The 16,321-nt window shown below is 40.1% G+C and overlaps 1 protein-coding gene across 4 annotated transcripts; it reads right to left on the bottom strand.

Annotated features, from left to right (window-relative positions):
- Positions 1-265: 265 nt before the first annotated feature.
- On the bottom strand, positions 266-16,261 carry chaf1a (chromatin assembly factor 1, subunit A (p150)). 4 transcript variants are annotated; one of them, XM_088426015.1, is made up of 16 exons: positions 16,219-16,261; positions 13,016-13,060; positions 10,963-11,561; positions 9,844-9,903; positions 9,475-9,719; positions 9,317-9,398; positions 7,695-7,763; positions 7,399-7,616; positions 4,047-4,215; positions 3,878-3,958; positions 3,616-3,714; positions 3,288-3,537; positions 3,027-3,180; positions 1,924-2,230; positions 1,762-1,843; positions 266-721 (listed from the first exon to the last, which is right to left on the bottom strand). In XM_088426015.1, exons 1-16 carry the CDS (start codon positions 16,244-16,246, stop codon positions 609-611), a joined length of 2,601 nt encoding a protein of 866 aa, XP_088282141.1. In that variant the 5' UTR covers positions 16,247-16,261; the 3' UTR covers positions 266-608. The 4 variants fall into 4 exon arrangements, with proteins under 4 accessions (XP_088282141.1, XP_088282140.1, XP_088282144.1 ...); XM_088426014.1 differs by lacking the exon at positions 16,219-16,261 and adding an exon at positions 15,067-15,595; XM_088426018.1 differs by lacking the exon at positions 16,219-16,261 and adding an exon at positions 14,986-15,034.
- Between the last annotated feature and the right edge of the window lie 60 nt (positions 16,262-16,321).

Below are 16,321 nucleotides of genomic sequence, written 5' to 3'. Positions count from 1 at the left end.
TTCTGCCAGATGAATCACATCATTTGTAATAGTGGCAAACAAACCCAATCGGTCATATCGGACAAGTAGCACAACTTTTTAAAATGTAGCATTTCATGCTTAAAAAAGGCAGCCATTTTATTATTGTTTAATGAATTCTTATTCAAGTATGACTGTAAAACAATGCATTTTTATATAAAACATTTACCGGATCTAACTGTACAAGTACAGGTTTAGCACCTATTCCAGTGAGCTGTCAAGATTAGGAAATAACCAGCATAAATGGCACAATTGTTAACAAACCTTTAATCTGACTTTTAACATCTGTCAGCCTATTTACAAAAACAAACATTAGAACTGAATTTCTAAAACGTAAATAATGCTGCTTTTCGGATGCTTCTTGTCGTGAGCGGTGTGTCGGAACTGTCCAAAAACAGGCATACACACACACACACACACCAAGCATGCCTGAGAGGCCTTTGGAAGCGGCTCCCTGCCACTCGGCAGCGGTGAAATGCCAGCCAGCATGGGCAGAAATGCACCATTTCATCTCATTGGCCATGCTCATTGGGAAAGAAATTGTGGAAAAGGAAGGCCAGGGCAAGGATAACAGGAAGTGCCTCATGGATTTATGCTGTGGCGAGGGTCGGAGCAGCACTGGCCACAGGGAGGGCGGCCGTGTCGGATGGGGTGACTTCCATCATGTCGTTTCCATCCGTGGAGGTATTGTCTCTGGCTGTGCCTACGAAGCACAATAGCCACATTTTAATGACCAAAGTTTGAAATTTCAATCATGTTACATTGATAAGTGGTAACTGCCGAGTGATATCAAACATTGTTGCTAATAAAAATGGCACACATATACATTTATAGTTTTAGATTCATAATTTATAACTTGCGACTACTGTATACAAAAATTAGGCAATGTGCATCTGATATCTGTGGGGTTGTACAGTTTTTAAGACTAAATGCCACCAAAGACAAGATGAATGTGGTAGAGCTGTACAGGTAGTTTGAGGACAGGCTTTTACTTGCTGGACATTTGTGATGGCACATTTGGGGCAAGACATGACAAGCAGTATTTAAACACGGCTCCAAGGCTTGATAATTACAAATAGTAATAAAACTAAACAAATAAATAAATACAGTAGACAGTTAAGACAAACACTCAAGACATGGCAAAACCTTGGCACATAGTGCAACAGCATTCACTTAATTGAACGCAAGCCAATGAAAAAAATGAAGCTTACTTACAACCAAGCACTTTATTTACCTTTAAGCAAAATTTAATCAATCAGCAGTTAAAATGTCGTTTTCAGTCATTTCACCCGATTTTTTCCCCCCGGATTTTTCAAAATGGGTCTCATTTGACAGCTAGCACTGTTTATGTTAGGAATCAGGTGAGAAACTCAACACCATTTCACACTGATAGATAATATATTAGGGTGAGAAAAGCAAAGGTTTTTGTAATGCAAACATGTGGGAAACATTGCCCCCTGGTGGTAGGATGACAAAGTGCTTGATTTGACATGGAGTGTAGCAGTCTTTTTAAATGTTAATATCTCCAAGGATCAGCTTAATTATTCGTGACAGCCAATATTGTGATCGCGATTAATATTTGATTAATTGTGCAGCTCTTATTAGCTGTTGACAGAACACATATTCTTAAAAAACATTTATTGAGCGACGGAGTGTGGACCACACCCGTTTCCCCGATGTGCACCGACACCAACATCGACTGAGATGCAACAGGTAAATATTTGTTGTTGTATTTCTGCTCACCACTTTGCATGGAGACAATGATACAATCGTCATCCTCCTCCTCAGTGTCAGCTTGAAAACCGTCGGCCTCCATTTCTTCTGTCTAACCGACATAAAAACAGACAACATGAGCTATAAGTGTTTTGTTTGTTTGTTTTTTTAATTAGTATTTAAATTGGTTACCTGTTCTCGGTCGCTACAGCGCTTCATGAATTTGGTGATGGACATGCTGCCGGCGCTCTTCCTCTTGGAGGCTGCCGACGTGGCCGTCTGCGGCGTGATCGGAGAGTTGCCCTCAGAGCCCGTGGCCACCTCCTCCCGCGACTCGTCTCGCCCGCCGCCAGCCAAGTAGGACCACTGGCTAGGCACCGGGAGACCCTCCAAGCCGAAGCGAGATAGGACGTCCGCATGGACGTACCAGCAGCAGCGTCGGTAGGTGGAGCGCTTCTCATAAATGGCGTTGTTCTGTATTAGACGTTTCAACAGTATTCTAAGGAGAAAATGGGGATCATAAACTCCAGTGGTTATGATGTCTCCAGCTGATTCAATTAAGAGTGGCAAGGTATAGAGCTGTGTGCACTGGTTTGAGCATGCGGAAAGGTATTTCATCTGACTCGTTTCTTAATTGCGGCCTTTTGACATGGACGCCGTGCAATATTTGGTATTCACGGGACAATGAACTCAAGTGGCGTCACGAGGAGAAGGATAAACAACTGCTTTGAGCACATTCAGTTACACTCACCGCTCACAATGTGGGGAATCTGAAATACACTTAACACGCAACAAATATATAACTTACATGTATGAACACAAGAAAATACGTTAGGAAGATGAGATTATTTGTGTTTTGCTATATTTTTTTTTTACATTGTTGCCAAAGTGTTGGTGCTTCTAACATAGAAAATACCAAAATTTGACCCCCAAATCACAGGTACGTCTTATACACAGCTGTGTCTTATATTTGGGAAATTACTGTAAATTACGTTTGAACCATTAATTTACTGGTAAAACCATACATACTCAGTGAACATTGCTCTATAACATGCATTAATAGTGGAGGCTAAACTTTGCACCTGCCCTTCAAAAAAGATCTTAGGCTTGACTCTTTCAGTAGAAATGTATTACTTCCTCAAGACCACTACAACTCTCTAATTAACTAAGATCCTGGTGCCACCTTGTGGCATTATAGAGCATTACAAAGTGCACAAAAGCACAATAAGATGTGCATGACAACAAGGCGTTGAGGATTGGAAAAACAGCACATGAAAAGAGGGCTACGTCATTACCGGGTGGGCACGTCCACCGAGCTCTCCGGGCTGGACAATTGAGGAGGGGGTGTGCAGGACAATGTTTTCTGGCGACAAAATTCCTGAAATTCCGTGATGATCACTTTGCTGCTGTTCACGTTGCCGTGCAACAGCGGTAGCAGCTGACCAAGTACTGTACAGCAAAAGTTGATCAAAGTAGTACAAAGTCATTAAAAAAATAAATAAAATAAATAAATCGGAAAATATAAGAAAGGAGTAAAAGAGACATCTCACACTTACACTGTGCTTCTCTGGTGCATTTCTCAGCCTGCTCCTCCGGGCTGGCGCTCATGTCAGCCTTGGGTAACGGTTCAATGAGGCACGCAGCATACGGCTGCAGAAGATCTGAGACCATCCCGTCGCCGTCCCAGAGGCAGCCCCTCACCATTGGCTGCAGCACCTTCATCTTGTTCTTGGAAGACATCAGCTCTTCCCACTCCCTGGCTTTCAGCCTCTGCTGCAGTTTCTGTTTTTCCAGGTCACCGCCATCCTGCAGAGGAGCACGGTTGTTAGGACACATAGCTCAAAGAACAGTCCCTACAAAACAAAACAAAAAAAAGTGGCATACCGCTTCCTCCAATGCTCCCTCGTCCTCTGAAAGATAGCCATGAGGAACGAAGAACCCGTCGTTATCATCATCCTCCTCACCACCCTCCTCCTCATCCTCCTGGAAAGATATTGACAAATTGAAGGTACACAACTACCCTTCGCAATTTAAGAGTTTCCCAGGAAAACAATCCATCATCACATGTATGTAGCTACAGCAAAATAGTAGGCCTCATAATTCCAGCAATGTTGACTGGCAGCATCTTATTTTGACACAAACTCACCCCTTCACTGTGTGAGAGGGACTCCCCGGGTTCTTCTTCTTCCCACTCTTCATCACTATCCACCTCATAGTCTAACAAATCCTGTTGTTAAACGTGGCATAAACAATTTGAGTCAAAGCTGATGGTCACACAACTGGTACAACATGCAGAAAAGGCAACGTGATCCCACCGGGTCTTTCCTGAAGGGGCAGCGAGGTGAAATATGCACACTCTTCTTCCTCCAAGTGCCCCAGTAAGCTGGACGGTGGTTCTCACGAAACAGGAGCAGTTTCATAGGTCCGTACAGTTTGCGGTCAGGCACGCCTTCTGCTTTAGGCCCATCCGTTGCAATACAATCACTGAAAAGAACACAAATCATACAATCAAATGGAAAGAAAACCATTCCGATAGGTCTTAATTACAGATGTCTGTAGAAAACATTTAATCAAAACACATCAGAGCTCAACAATTTCAGCACACATTTATCCCTATTTTTAGAGCCTAATTTAAATCAATCTATTCTGAAGAAGAGGTTCTATATTAGCTCATGAGCACTGTTCACAATGCCTCTCTCAGCTTTTGTTGTTACCATGGAAGGGCAGTGCGAGTCAACATATTACATTTATCAATTATTTTATGGACAGGATGCAGACTCATCACCAAACAAATTCATCGCCACATTCATTTAGCACAGTGTCTAAGCACAAATTAGCTAGCTAGCAGCACTTGAGTGACCCAGAGAGCAGTTGGATTACTGCACTTTAACAGACTTAAATTAAAACTGCACCCTCAGACCAGGTTCACACTGGAAGGCTTAATGCTTAATTTCAAATTTTTTGGTTAAGGCCAAATGGCCCAAAACTGTCCCACATACGCAGAGGACACAGTGACGTCATTCACAGCGGTTTGTGTTTTTTGGTCTTCTGTGTTTATAATTGTTTTTCACAAACAAGAAAAATATATACAGGGGTCCTCGACTACGTGGATCCATTCTTAAGAAGCGGTGAAACCCGAGTTTCAGTGTAAGTCGGAACACCATAAAGATAATAACAAAAATAAACTCTATACGCACTGTACTGTAGAGTGTAGTATTTTTTCATGTTTTATTTTGGAGAGAACTCTTGCTTTGAAGGGTCGTGCAACCGGAAACAGTGCAGCATCCATTTTCGCCCCACAGCACGAGTTCACGTCATTCTGTTACAAAAGCCGTGCAGATGTGCCCGCGGCCGGAAAGAATGGCAGTGGGGAGGCAGGGTCGATCTCAACAGTCACTTTTACTATATCAACAAAACCCCAAAACGGAGCACAGACACTCGAACAGTCCCTCTTCCGCACAACAACTTGTTCGTTGGCTTTTCACTGTTTTTAGATCGCTTAATAATATCTAATTTCACTTCCAATCCATGATGATGGCCAATTGTTTACTGAGCGTGTTCGTAACCTCGAAACGAAACTCGAGACCGTCGTAACCCAACCCAGTGTGTGTGTGTGTGTATATATATATATATATATATATATATATATATATATATATATTTCTTCAACTGGAAAACCAGAATATCACCACAAAGGTGATTTTAAAGTAATAGGTGCAATCTGTTTTTCTTCTGTAGGGCTACTTCTATTGATTGTTTTGGTAATTAGTTAAAAGTGAAAAAGAAAATCCAAACAAATTTGTGTGTGTGTGTGTGTGTATATATATATATATATATATATATATATATATATATATATATATATATATATATATATATATATATATATATATACATACACACAGTGGGCCCCCGGGTTACGAACTTAATCCGTTCAGCGGCTACGCTCGTATCTCGAATTGCTCGTATAGCGGGCAATCCAAACCCATGTTAATTCGTGAATGCGTGCAACGCGCGCCGAAGCCATAGGTAAAAACGACACACTGTATACTTATATTAAAATTGAGTGACATAATGTGCTGTACACTTGCATTATATGATAAATACAATGGATAAATAGCTTTTACCTTTGAAACGACGAGACTTGAGCTGGATGTAAGCAGAGGGGGGCAGAGTCCAACGCTCAAAGTTAACACGGCGATAGATATGCTATTGGTCTTACAGTGTTACAGTAACTCTTTCAGTCAGGGTGCAAATCACGCAGATACTAAAACATCATCCTCTTATTTCTTTCTTTACCGCTGCTAGTAATTTTAGAAGCTATGTCTAACAGATAAAGTTTGCAAAGTCTTCACAACATTCCGTTTTTCACTAATTTTCTCTCCTTCCTTCCATCCTGTCCCATCAAGCTAGATAAAGGCGTTCGGCCAATAGCATATCGGCATTTCTGTGATTGACGTGTGACGCCGGCCAATAGCATCTCCGTGAGTGAGACCGGGTGACCTTAATCGACCAATAATCGACTGATAATTATTCGCACTTTTTTTTTTTAAACGGTTGGAATGTATTGACAATTAATTAAAAAAACCAATGACAATTCTTTGTCCTGCAATCGGCACATTTAATTTCATGTCAGCTGTTTTTCCCTTTAGCTGTACAAACACTACACTTAAATGGTAATATATTTAGACACCGTGAGTGAGACAGTTAGTGTGACGTTGTAAGACCAATAGCGTTCACGTTACTGCCACAAGTGCCGGCATGTCGAATTGCTCGTAAGGCGAGAGGTTTGTTCGTAAGCGGAGGACAAAAATTTCCCTGATCCACGCTCGTAAGGCGAATTGTTCGTAAATCAGGGTGCTCGTAAGCCGGGGGCCGACTGTATATATATATATATATATATATATATATATATATATATATATATATATATATATATATATATATATATGTGTATATCTATATATATATATATATCTATATGTGTATATCTATATCTATATATATATATATATATATATATATATATATATATATATATATATATATATATATATATATATATGTATATATATGTGTGTGTGTGTGTGTGTGTGTGTGTGTGTGTGTGTGTGTGTAAAATATTGGCATATTGGACAAAGTCAGTTTATAAACGCCGCAAAAATATTATGCTAACCACCACAACTAACACAAGCTGCGTGCAGTTTGTTGAACTTCACCCTGTAGCAAAAGTGACTCTCCTGTTTGTTTAAATTTGCACACTGAACTGTTAATGGTTTTGCAGTCTGCTCAATAAGAGGAAAACTTATACTGTTTTGGGCAATATCCGTACATTAATGCATCTATTTTCTATAGCCGCTTATCCTCACTAGGGTCGCTGGCGCCGAGCGCCATAATATTGACTCGCCTCCTTCTCCAGGACTCAATATCGTGAGACATCTCGTCTCATGGTATTTGTGTCTTGTCCCATTCCAAGTAAACAAGTAATTCAACCTTAAATTTTGCTTGAGGCGTCACTTTGAATGGAATTTTTACATTCAATACCACAAAAAAAGGTGGGTTTGGTCGCCATGCAACATGAAAATCACATGGCTATTTGTTTTGAAATGCTTTTCAACAAAATATCACTACAATTCAAGCATTTCAAGTGTCCATGGAGTGTCTCACCTATCAGAAGTTGTCACTTTGGGTCTGGTGGCACCAGACCGCCGAGGTTTCTGGCTGACCCAGTCCTTCAGCGAATACGGTCTGTCACTGGGGTATGCTAAACAGCGGTCCAGTTCCTCAAGGGCAGTCTCCTCGCATTGTATCCGGCACAACGGCGCCATGCACATGTTGTCCTTAATCTCGAATGGTGCAAACTTTCCACAAGCCACTGCAAGAGTCTGACAGGAGAGGAGGACTCAAGAGATGTGCATAAAAACAGGACTCAAACCAGTATGGGTACGTGAAGCTCAACTCACCTTTGGAGCCTGCTGGATCTTGGGTTTCTGGAAAAACCTTGTGATTTCGGCTTTCTCAGCTTTGAGGCGCTAAAAATGAACCCCATCATTTTGATTAACAGTACAGCACTGTAAATTACAGCTGAAAATGAGCAGTAAGAGTTGTTTCTGTTTACATAATAAAATAAATAGAAACTTAAAATGACAGAACACACAGTTTATGGACCAAGGATGGGCAATTTGCAAGGTTTGTATGACATTTATGCCAATTTAAATATGAAAACATATGTGCTCTTATATTTCATTTGTATAATATATTTCTTAATGCATGTGTAAAAGATGCATTATTCTAACGCAAAGACAAACAGTTTGAAGGCCTGAAAAACTACAAAAAAAGTGTTATTTTCCCACCTAAAAATTGCGATTTATGCACATTTTTTTCAAGATCCTTTTTTGTCGAAAACTTTTTTAAACAAACAAGCATATCTTTATTCCAAAACAATATCTTATCTATTAGGTAAGATCATATAAAGGCAAATGAAGCAATAAATAAAGACAATTATCTCTCAATTACAATTACATGTTTAATTTACTAAATGCTTCAACATTTAGCATTTTTCGTGTCAACAACCTCACACATGTTGTAAACATATTACTGTATGAATACTATCGTGTAAATTATTCGAAATCAAAATGAACTAAAGGCCAATGATGCATACAATTTGTGAATTTTAACATGATATGTAAACAAGTAGACTGCACTTCTTAAAACACTGACCTATTTACAGTACAGCTATATACTAACGTACATAGCCTGTATAAAAAGAAAAAACAGTAACTTACTAACTTTACATGCTTAAGTGTAGGAAAAGCAAGATTGTACAATACCTGTCTGTATCTCGTCATGTAACATTTTCTGATTTCAGTAGCATGCATTACAAGCAGCTGCGACCTCTCGTCAATTAAATGGCAAGTAATGACCAGCAACGTTCATTTCATCTGTCATCATATTTATTCATTGAATGAGATGAGTTGACATTTTTATCCTCAAAATATAAGAGAACTTGGCATGACTCTTACATTTTCGAATCATATGATCCACGGATGTTTGTTGTTCGGCCATCGTTCATATCCGTCGATCAAAGTAAGCACTTTTATTTTACAGAGTTGCAACACAAATCAAACTGCTGTTTTTTTCCATCTACATTTTAATGTCTGTTCATTAATCCTGAAGGGTTCATTTTTAGTAAGTCACTGTGTGCGCGGGTGCCTTTTTCATATTGTTAAAATTTGTTGTGTAGTTGAATGTTTGAAATTCACAAAAAAACAAACAACACCTTTTTTAAATTTAATGGATGTTAATAAAATGTTTTTGTTAAATGTTTTAATGCTTGTTGTTGATGTATTTAATGTTTGATATTAAAACTGGGTTTTGGTTGTTTTCAGTACCAATGCTTTAAAACTGTGGTTGTCATGTAAATAAAATTCCAGACTTGATATTGATACTTAGGAATATTGGAAAATTGAATCAATATTTTCTTCCATTTTTGCAGTTTTTCCCCCATGTTCCATACTGTCGGTCCCTGATACAATTAAATAATTTCACTCACATACACATCTATGAATAAATTACATGAACTCACGTCTTTCTCTTCTTTCACTCGCTTCTCTTCTTCCTTCATCCTCTTCTCCTCCTCTTTCTTACGTTTCTCCTCAAGCTTGGCCCTGTGTTTGAAAAGTATTGAAGACAATGAGCGGTGGGGACGATCGAATGCTGCAATTTAGTGACACAGGGACTCACTCCATCTTGGATTTGCGCTGCTCTTCTTTCTCTTTCAGCTTCTTTGCCTTTTCACGCTCCTCCTTCTCCCTTTTCTCACGTTTCTCTTGTTCGTCCTTTTCCTTCTTCTCTTGCTTTTCCTTTTTCCGCTCCTCCTTTAGCTTGCGGCTTTCTTCCCTCTTTTTCTCCTTGGCTGCCTTGGCCTCTTCCTTCTGCCGCTCCTTCTCTTGGCGCAGCCGAAGCCTCTCTTCTTGTTTTTGAAGATTCTAAATCGGGGACAAAACAAGAACTTCAATTTTTCTTTTCAGAAATGTAATTAACTGATCTATCACACTCAAGAACCATGAATGTAAAATTGTTTTAAGAAGCAAAGAACCCAGCTAGTCTCACCTTTAATGAACATCTCCTTATCTTGGTATCAACAAGGATTTTAGGAGTGGATGTTAGTTCCTAGGAGAGAAAAATCAAGTTTATTTAAAATGAAAAGTATGGTACAAGTTTCACTACTGTTGTCAATAATCAGACAATAGTGCGGTTTATCAATTCGCCGCCATATCTAAAATGAATTTCATGCAACAATTGAAGGAAACATTAATCTAGACTTTTTCAAACAGGGAGATCAATTGAGTCTTTTACACCCTCACAACATTAGTCATTATTAGTGTATATCTGCAATTGGAATTTATATTTAAAAATAAAAATAAAAAAACGTAAACTTTCTTATAGCAGGGGCCATTTCAGCTATTACAAAGCTCTCAGTCATAACCAAAATGCATAAACTACAGCAAAACAATCCAATTTTTTAAGGGGAAGTCAGGTCAACATTTTATACATTTTATGTGGCCCTATAAGTCTAAATTTGGTATTCTAATATTTTTGGAGAAAACGAAATAAGCAGGGCGGAACAGTGTAAGAGTGTTTAGCACGTCTGCCTCACAGTTCAGTCCTGAGTTCAATTCCAGCTCAGGGTGTCCTGCGCCTACTGCCCAAAGACAGCTGGGATAGGCCCCAGCAAGCCATCGACCCTATCGAATTAGCAAGTGACCACATAGAAAAAAATTAAAAACAGGTGGATTTTGCTGCTTAATTTATATTCACCAAACACAATATTAATCAGAATGTGTTTAGATTAGTAGGAGAACATGGAACATCATTAAGAATATTTTTGAGTTGACTTCCCTTTTAATTATACAAGAATTTCTGGGCTTTCTAACAGTTTCTCTGAGTTTGGATGTTTTAAAAAATTCAAGATGGGTCAGATCTTACCAACTTATCTCACACTTTGTTCAGATTACATTTTCAACATTTTTCTTTAATTCTACATTCAGTTCCTTCACTTCATTCTCTGAATGTCTGGTGTTTAACTGACAAAAGGGCTTCTTCTCTCTCGACACATATAATACAGATGGCAATTAACAGCTGTGTGTGATGATCATTGTGTTTTCTATCTTGTGGGATTTTCACGTATTAACAAGAGCCTTTCTAAGGCAATCTGAGGGAGTCACTTACTGTCGTAGGCATGGTCGTTAGCTCTTCATTTTTAGTCCTCTCTGGTGTAGAACTGCTCGACAAATCTGATAGCGTTGACTTGTTGCCAACACTGGACACATTGCCAGATGCATTCTGCTCTTCCGGCTCGCTGTCAGTGAGCGGTAAAATCCCATCCTCCTCTACCTCTTCAGCCGCCACCACAATACTGTCATCTTTGTTTGCTGGATTTTCTGTGCAGTCTGACACATGCATATCAGCAATGTGATCCATGCATGTGGAGTCTCGACGAGACAGGCCTGTGTCCTCATTGTGACCGTCTTTTAATGTGCGGAGGGGTGTGTGGAAAGAATGTTGAGACTTGATGGGGGATGGACCCTCATCCGTCAGATCTATAATGTCATTGTCTGAGGCTGAAGGGCGCCTTTTGCTAAGGAAGCAATCGAGGGGCCCGCGGCCATTAACCAGGGGATGTCTACTGAGCTGGATGAGGGGAGAGGACTCATTGTCATTCTCCCTGTCAGAGACAGCTGATTCGGGGCAAACATGTGCACGGGGGCGCTTCGGCGATGGTTTGCTTTCTTTTGGTTCCGGGTTCAGTCGCTTGAATGGGAGGCGAGCTAAAAGCAAAAAAACAAGTAAAGTTACAGGGAATCGCTGTTGTAAATATGCTTAATATGATGAGGAATAATTAAAGAGTCTGCATTATAGAAAATGAAGTTTTTAACTGCTTGGAAACAAATCGGGCTCTCAAGTGGCTGCCCACTGGGAATCCTTGGGCATCTCCCTATTCGATAGCAACTGTCTATTAAGAAACGAGGTAAAATAATTTCCCTTATATTTCATCAAAATTATGAAAATGTATAAAAACTGTACATTTACAAAACATGTAATAGAGTAACCAATACAACCACTGACAAAAATATTTATTTATTTTAAAGGCTGCATGACCGCAAGCTGACAAAACGTCCACAGTTCCACCCAGTGGTGCAAGCCAGTTTTGTGCCTTGCAATTCTAAACAGTGTCTGGTTCTGTTTAAGTTGTTGTTTGGCAATAGTGTTGCAGAAAAAAATAGCTGCCGTACATTTTACTTTCCCCAGCAAACTTGCAACACTTGGCAAGTTCAGGACATGCTCAAAGGCAAGGTTTCATGTGTGCACAAAGCATTACAGTTGGACAAAGCCACCCAGTTTAGTAGCAAGAGGTATATTTGCCACATTATCTGTCACTAAAATATTGTCAATAGTACTACTAATGTTTCTCAAACCGAGGCCTCCACCTCAAAAAATGCCCGTTGGCCCGTGCGATCACCGTTTTGGGCCACATACAGTTCAGTATAAGTGGACCAATCAGGCCCCTACGTCTGAGCACAAAGAATCGATAATCGAGTGGAACCGTGACTATCATTCTGCCTCTCCCGGAATCTTTTGGGTTCCAAAATATTGATGCTTATTAGTGTGTGTGTGTGTGTGTGTGTGTGTGTGTGTGTGTGTGTGTGTGTGTGTGTGTGACGTGTATCCCCTCCTGCCGCTGAAGCAGCGTTGCAGTTACACGCAGACTGATAGGCTCCCCCAGCCACTTCCCTTCCCTCCGTCACTCCATCAGGCGGCAATGGTGGGAACGCACAGCCGCAGGACTAGATGTGAGTGGGGTTCTCCCTGCAGACTTCCCCAACAGCGGCAACCACTGGGACTCCAAGGGCAGTGTCCCTTTGCAGGGGTCAATGATCTTACTCGTCACTGGACAGCAACCCGGAAAGAGCCCTGCTAACGTATGGTGTAGCCACAGCCTGCTGAGCCCTCTCAGCCGACGACTAGCGTAGATGTGTTCGCGTGTGTTTATATGAGGTGCAAATTCCAAGACTTAAATTGCAAAAACAAATGCAAAACTGCTTACGCTGAGCCTTGCTTTAAAGTGCTCATTTTATGTTTCTTATTTATTATTCTTTTTAGAAAACGCAACACAACTGCCACTTACCACATTGCTGATACAGATTATGAAAATTAGAAAGATCTACCTAATAAAGTAAGGTCAAATTTTATACATGCAAGAGGCATATTTGTTCATATTTACCTTGTATGAGTTTCTTATTGGTCTGATTTGGTTTACAATCCATACCTAAGGGAAAAAAAAAAACAGTTTGACGTCAGAGAGCAAGTTAACATTGAACTGGCATTGAGCGGAATTACCACTTTCATTTATTTGATCAGTTAATTGAGAAAACACTGTAAATGACAAGCAGTGCAGATAATAGTGCTGCCCTGATAGCTCACCATGACCTCATGGGTGGTGCTGACATGACAGTAAGCCATGCCCATTCACAAACTCACCTACTCACAAATATTTCTGTGGAATAACTAATTAATAGATACTTTATGGCATTTTTTTTCCACCTTATGTGCAAGTATTGTTGGTTGTAAGGCATTTACTTCGGTTTCAAGATTACTTTGAAATGCTGATGTTATGGTATCATAACTTGGAGTGTGTTTAGCATTTAAAATATGGATGGACCAAAATAATAAAAAAAAAATATATATATATATATATATATATATATATATATATACAAATTTCTGACGAAAATGAAGAAAGCAAGGCCCAAAAAACAAAACGTTGTCGATACAATGAAGCAATTTATGGGTTTTTTTTGGTCCGAGTTCTCTGGTTCCCTATGAGCCTCGCGCACACTATCAGAGCTGCCAATCGGACAGCCCTTGGGGGCAAGGCAGCCTTCTCACCCCAGGCCAGCTCCCCACCTCTGCTGGCATCTGTGGTGACCAGGAGACCATGGTGATGTTTTGCTAACTCTTGTACCTGGTAGTAAACGCTCATTATAACACAGCATTATAGTAACTTGTTAAATGGCATTGCAGCCACGCTTGATAAACACGTTTTGTACATGCAAACAAGCCACAGTTATCCAGAGATTACCACAAAGGGCTCTCAACTGCTTGCATCACTGGGGGGAGATCATATGTATCATTTTGCCAGACAAATAAGGAAAAAATTCAGCCATTTTGAAACCACGGTATTCCGTGCCACCTGTAACCAGCCTATAACTGATATGAATGCAAAGATCAATTGCCTGACATCAACCAGCCTGAGTAGTCAACTACTCTTGTGTGGTGAGCCTTATGGAAAATGAATTATTAGCACTTTTACATGTGGTAATGGAAACACAAGTCAGCATCCTTGCGTGTACAAAATTAAAACAGGTCAGCCATACATTATCAAATGTAATGTTCTTCATATTAGAGATTGACCTGTCGCAGATGTTTATTATTTGGCAATAATAAACATGGGGTCGTTATTTGTGAAGGGTGGTTGATCCTAAACCCCCACGAATAGCAAGAGTTCACTACATTCATATTCGACTTTTTGTTGCACGTTTTGATGCACATCACAGTACATTCATATAAAATAACAATGATGTCCAATTTGGCTCCAAATTGTTTTGTTTGCTCTCCCGCCACTCAGTGGTGCATAAACTGCAAGTACCCAAGTACACGTTATTAGCAATTTGAGGCAAAAAGGGTTGCGTGGCCGTTAGAAGAACGATGAAGTGATTGAGCATTTCCAGTCCAAAAAGTCAAGACCGAGAATATATACCAGAATATAATGGTACGGGTCGTCGAATTCAGCATGATTTCGGTTAGCTTAGCAAAAGTAGCCCAAGAAGGCCAATCAAGTCAGCGGCGGCCCCAGCTGGCTCATCCCGATCTTGAGTAGCTTTTAACGGAGAGGGGACCGGATAGGACTAGCCTGTCGTTGTTGGGCTTGTTGATGCCCGGCGTACACGGCGACGTGAACCGGGCCGGACTTGAACCAAAGTGACCTGAATAGTGTTTCGTGGTCTGGAGTTGGGCGACAACGTCCATCTGACAGTACGGACAACTTGTAGGAACCGCGTAAAGGCGACGAAAATTAGCATTTTCGCGAGGCCAAAGCAACATTTGGTAGAACTGCCAAGCAAGTTGACAAAATAATGTGTATGTTTCTGAGTCACACATTATTGTGTAGCACACTGTAAGAGGAAAACCTACCCCGTCAACAAGAGAATAACATTTACACATATATTTATATATATTCTGATACACATCGACAAGCTAGTGACATTAGCATACCTCGTCTACGGGGTGTCGAAGCTGCCAAGTGCCCCTCCGCCGAGGGTGCCTCCGCCGCCAACATCCTTTTACCCTCTCTGATGATTGAAATTTTGATGTGACGGCGCGATAACTACCCCGGGGGGACTTTACCTACTATCGTTAAATAACCGTCATGTATCGCTAATGTGTAGCCCCTGAACTATGGCACACTTCGGCTTCAGCTCAATACCTCCGCGGCTTCCCCGCAGTTTACCTCGCGCTCCTACTTGGAATTGGCGGGAGTATGCTGCCTGCGTCAGAAAGCACATCCGATTGGTTGGGAAATATGCTGTGCGTTTGTTTTGTTGACTGCATTGGACGTTTGAAAAATAAAACGTCTTTAGGGAATGATTGTAATTTAAAAAAAAAAATACTAATTCAATTTTATCCGTTTGTATATACTAATATAACTTAGATTCCAAGTTCAAAGTTCGTATTTTTGTGTAAATAATTAATAAAGTCATGAGGGGAATACAAAGTACAAAAACAAACGTCTCAAAACTTACGCGTTCAGAGACTGTTGCATTGGCCGTTCTAATTGGCCGCTGTGCTGCCTAGCAGAGTGTGCTGCGTTCAAAATACCTAAATAAATCAGAATTAATACCGTCTCAAGTACCAGAAGACGAAGAAACAAGATTGTGTATCCCGCAATGGTACATCGTAGCTAAGCATCTTTTGTCATCTTTCTTTCTTGTTGCAGTTGCTTCGACACTTTAGGGCCACATTAGATTTTGCATCAAATTATAGAAATAAATACTGATCAATGCCTGCATTGCATGATTGCCTATGCCAGCGGTTCTCTGCCTTTTATTTCAGCGATGTACCCCGTGATTTTATTTGTTCATTTTTAACCAGCGCAAAGCAGTTTGGGGTGTTAAAAAAGTATTAAAACATGTCATCAGTGTCTGATTTAGAACCTTTAAAATAATTAACTTAAAATATTAGAACCTTTCAAACTTCATTTCTATCGAAACAAACTATCAACATAAAGTGCCCTTTTGGGGATCATAGAAGAGATCTGTTATCAAAAAGAATTTAATTAATTATCAATAAATATGTGTCCACAAAAAAATAATCAACAATAAGAAATTTGTATTGTGTCCCGCATTGTCGACCGATTGCTGAACTCACATCTAAAATAGAGGGCAGTAAAAAGCATTGCTTCTTTGTTTCTTTGTTTGTTTGTTTTACAATGTTCAAAGTGTTGTTCTAAACCCCTTAGATGTTAAAAAAA

The sequence above is a fragment of the Hippichthys cyanospilos genome, chromosome 10, assembly GCF_059441005.1.
Source record: "Hippichthys cyanospilos isolate Australia breed blue-spotted pipefish chromosome 10, RoL_Hcya_1.0, whole genome shotgun sequence".
Classification (NCBI taxonomy): domain Eukaryota; kingdom Metazoa; phylum Chordata; class Actinopteri; order Syngnathiformes; family Syngnathidae; genus Hippichthys; species Hippichthys cyanospilos.
This window is presented reverse-complemented; position numbering and strand designations above follow the sequence as displayed.

What these genes read in the sequence shown, in the direction of transcription:
- chaf1a (XM_088426014.1), bottom strand. Translation starts at nt 15,130, where the DNA reads ATGTTGGCGGCGGAGGCACCCTCGGCGGAGGGGCACTTGGCAGCTTCG. An exon ending in GCTGTAGCGACCGAGAACAG is followed by an intron (nt 1,844 to 1,923) that starts GTAACCAATTTA and finishes TATGTCGGTTAG; the next exon opens with ACAGAAGAAATGGAGGCCGA. An exon ending in CATTGTCTCCATGCAAAGTG is followed by an intron (nt 722 to 1,761) that starts GTGAGCAGAAAT and finishes TGTGCTTCGTAG; the next exon opens with GCACAGCCAGAGACAATACC.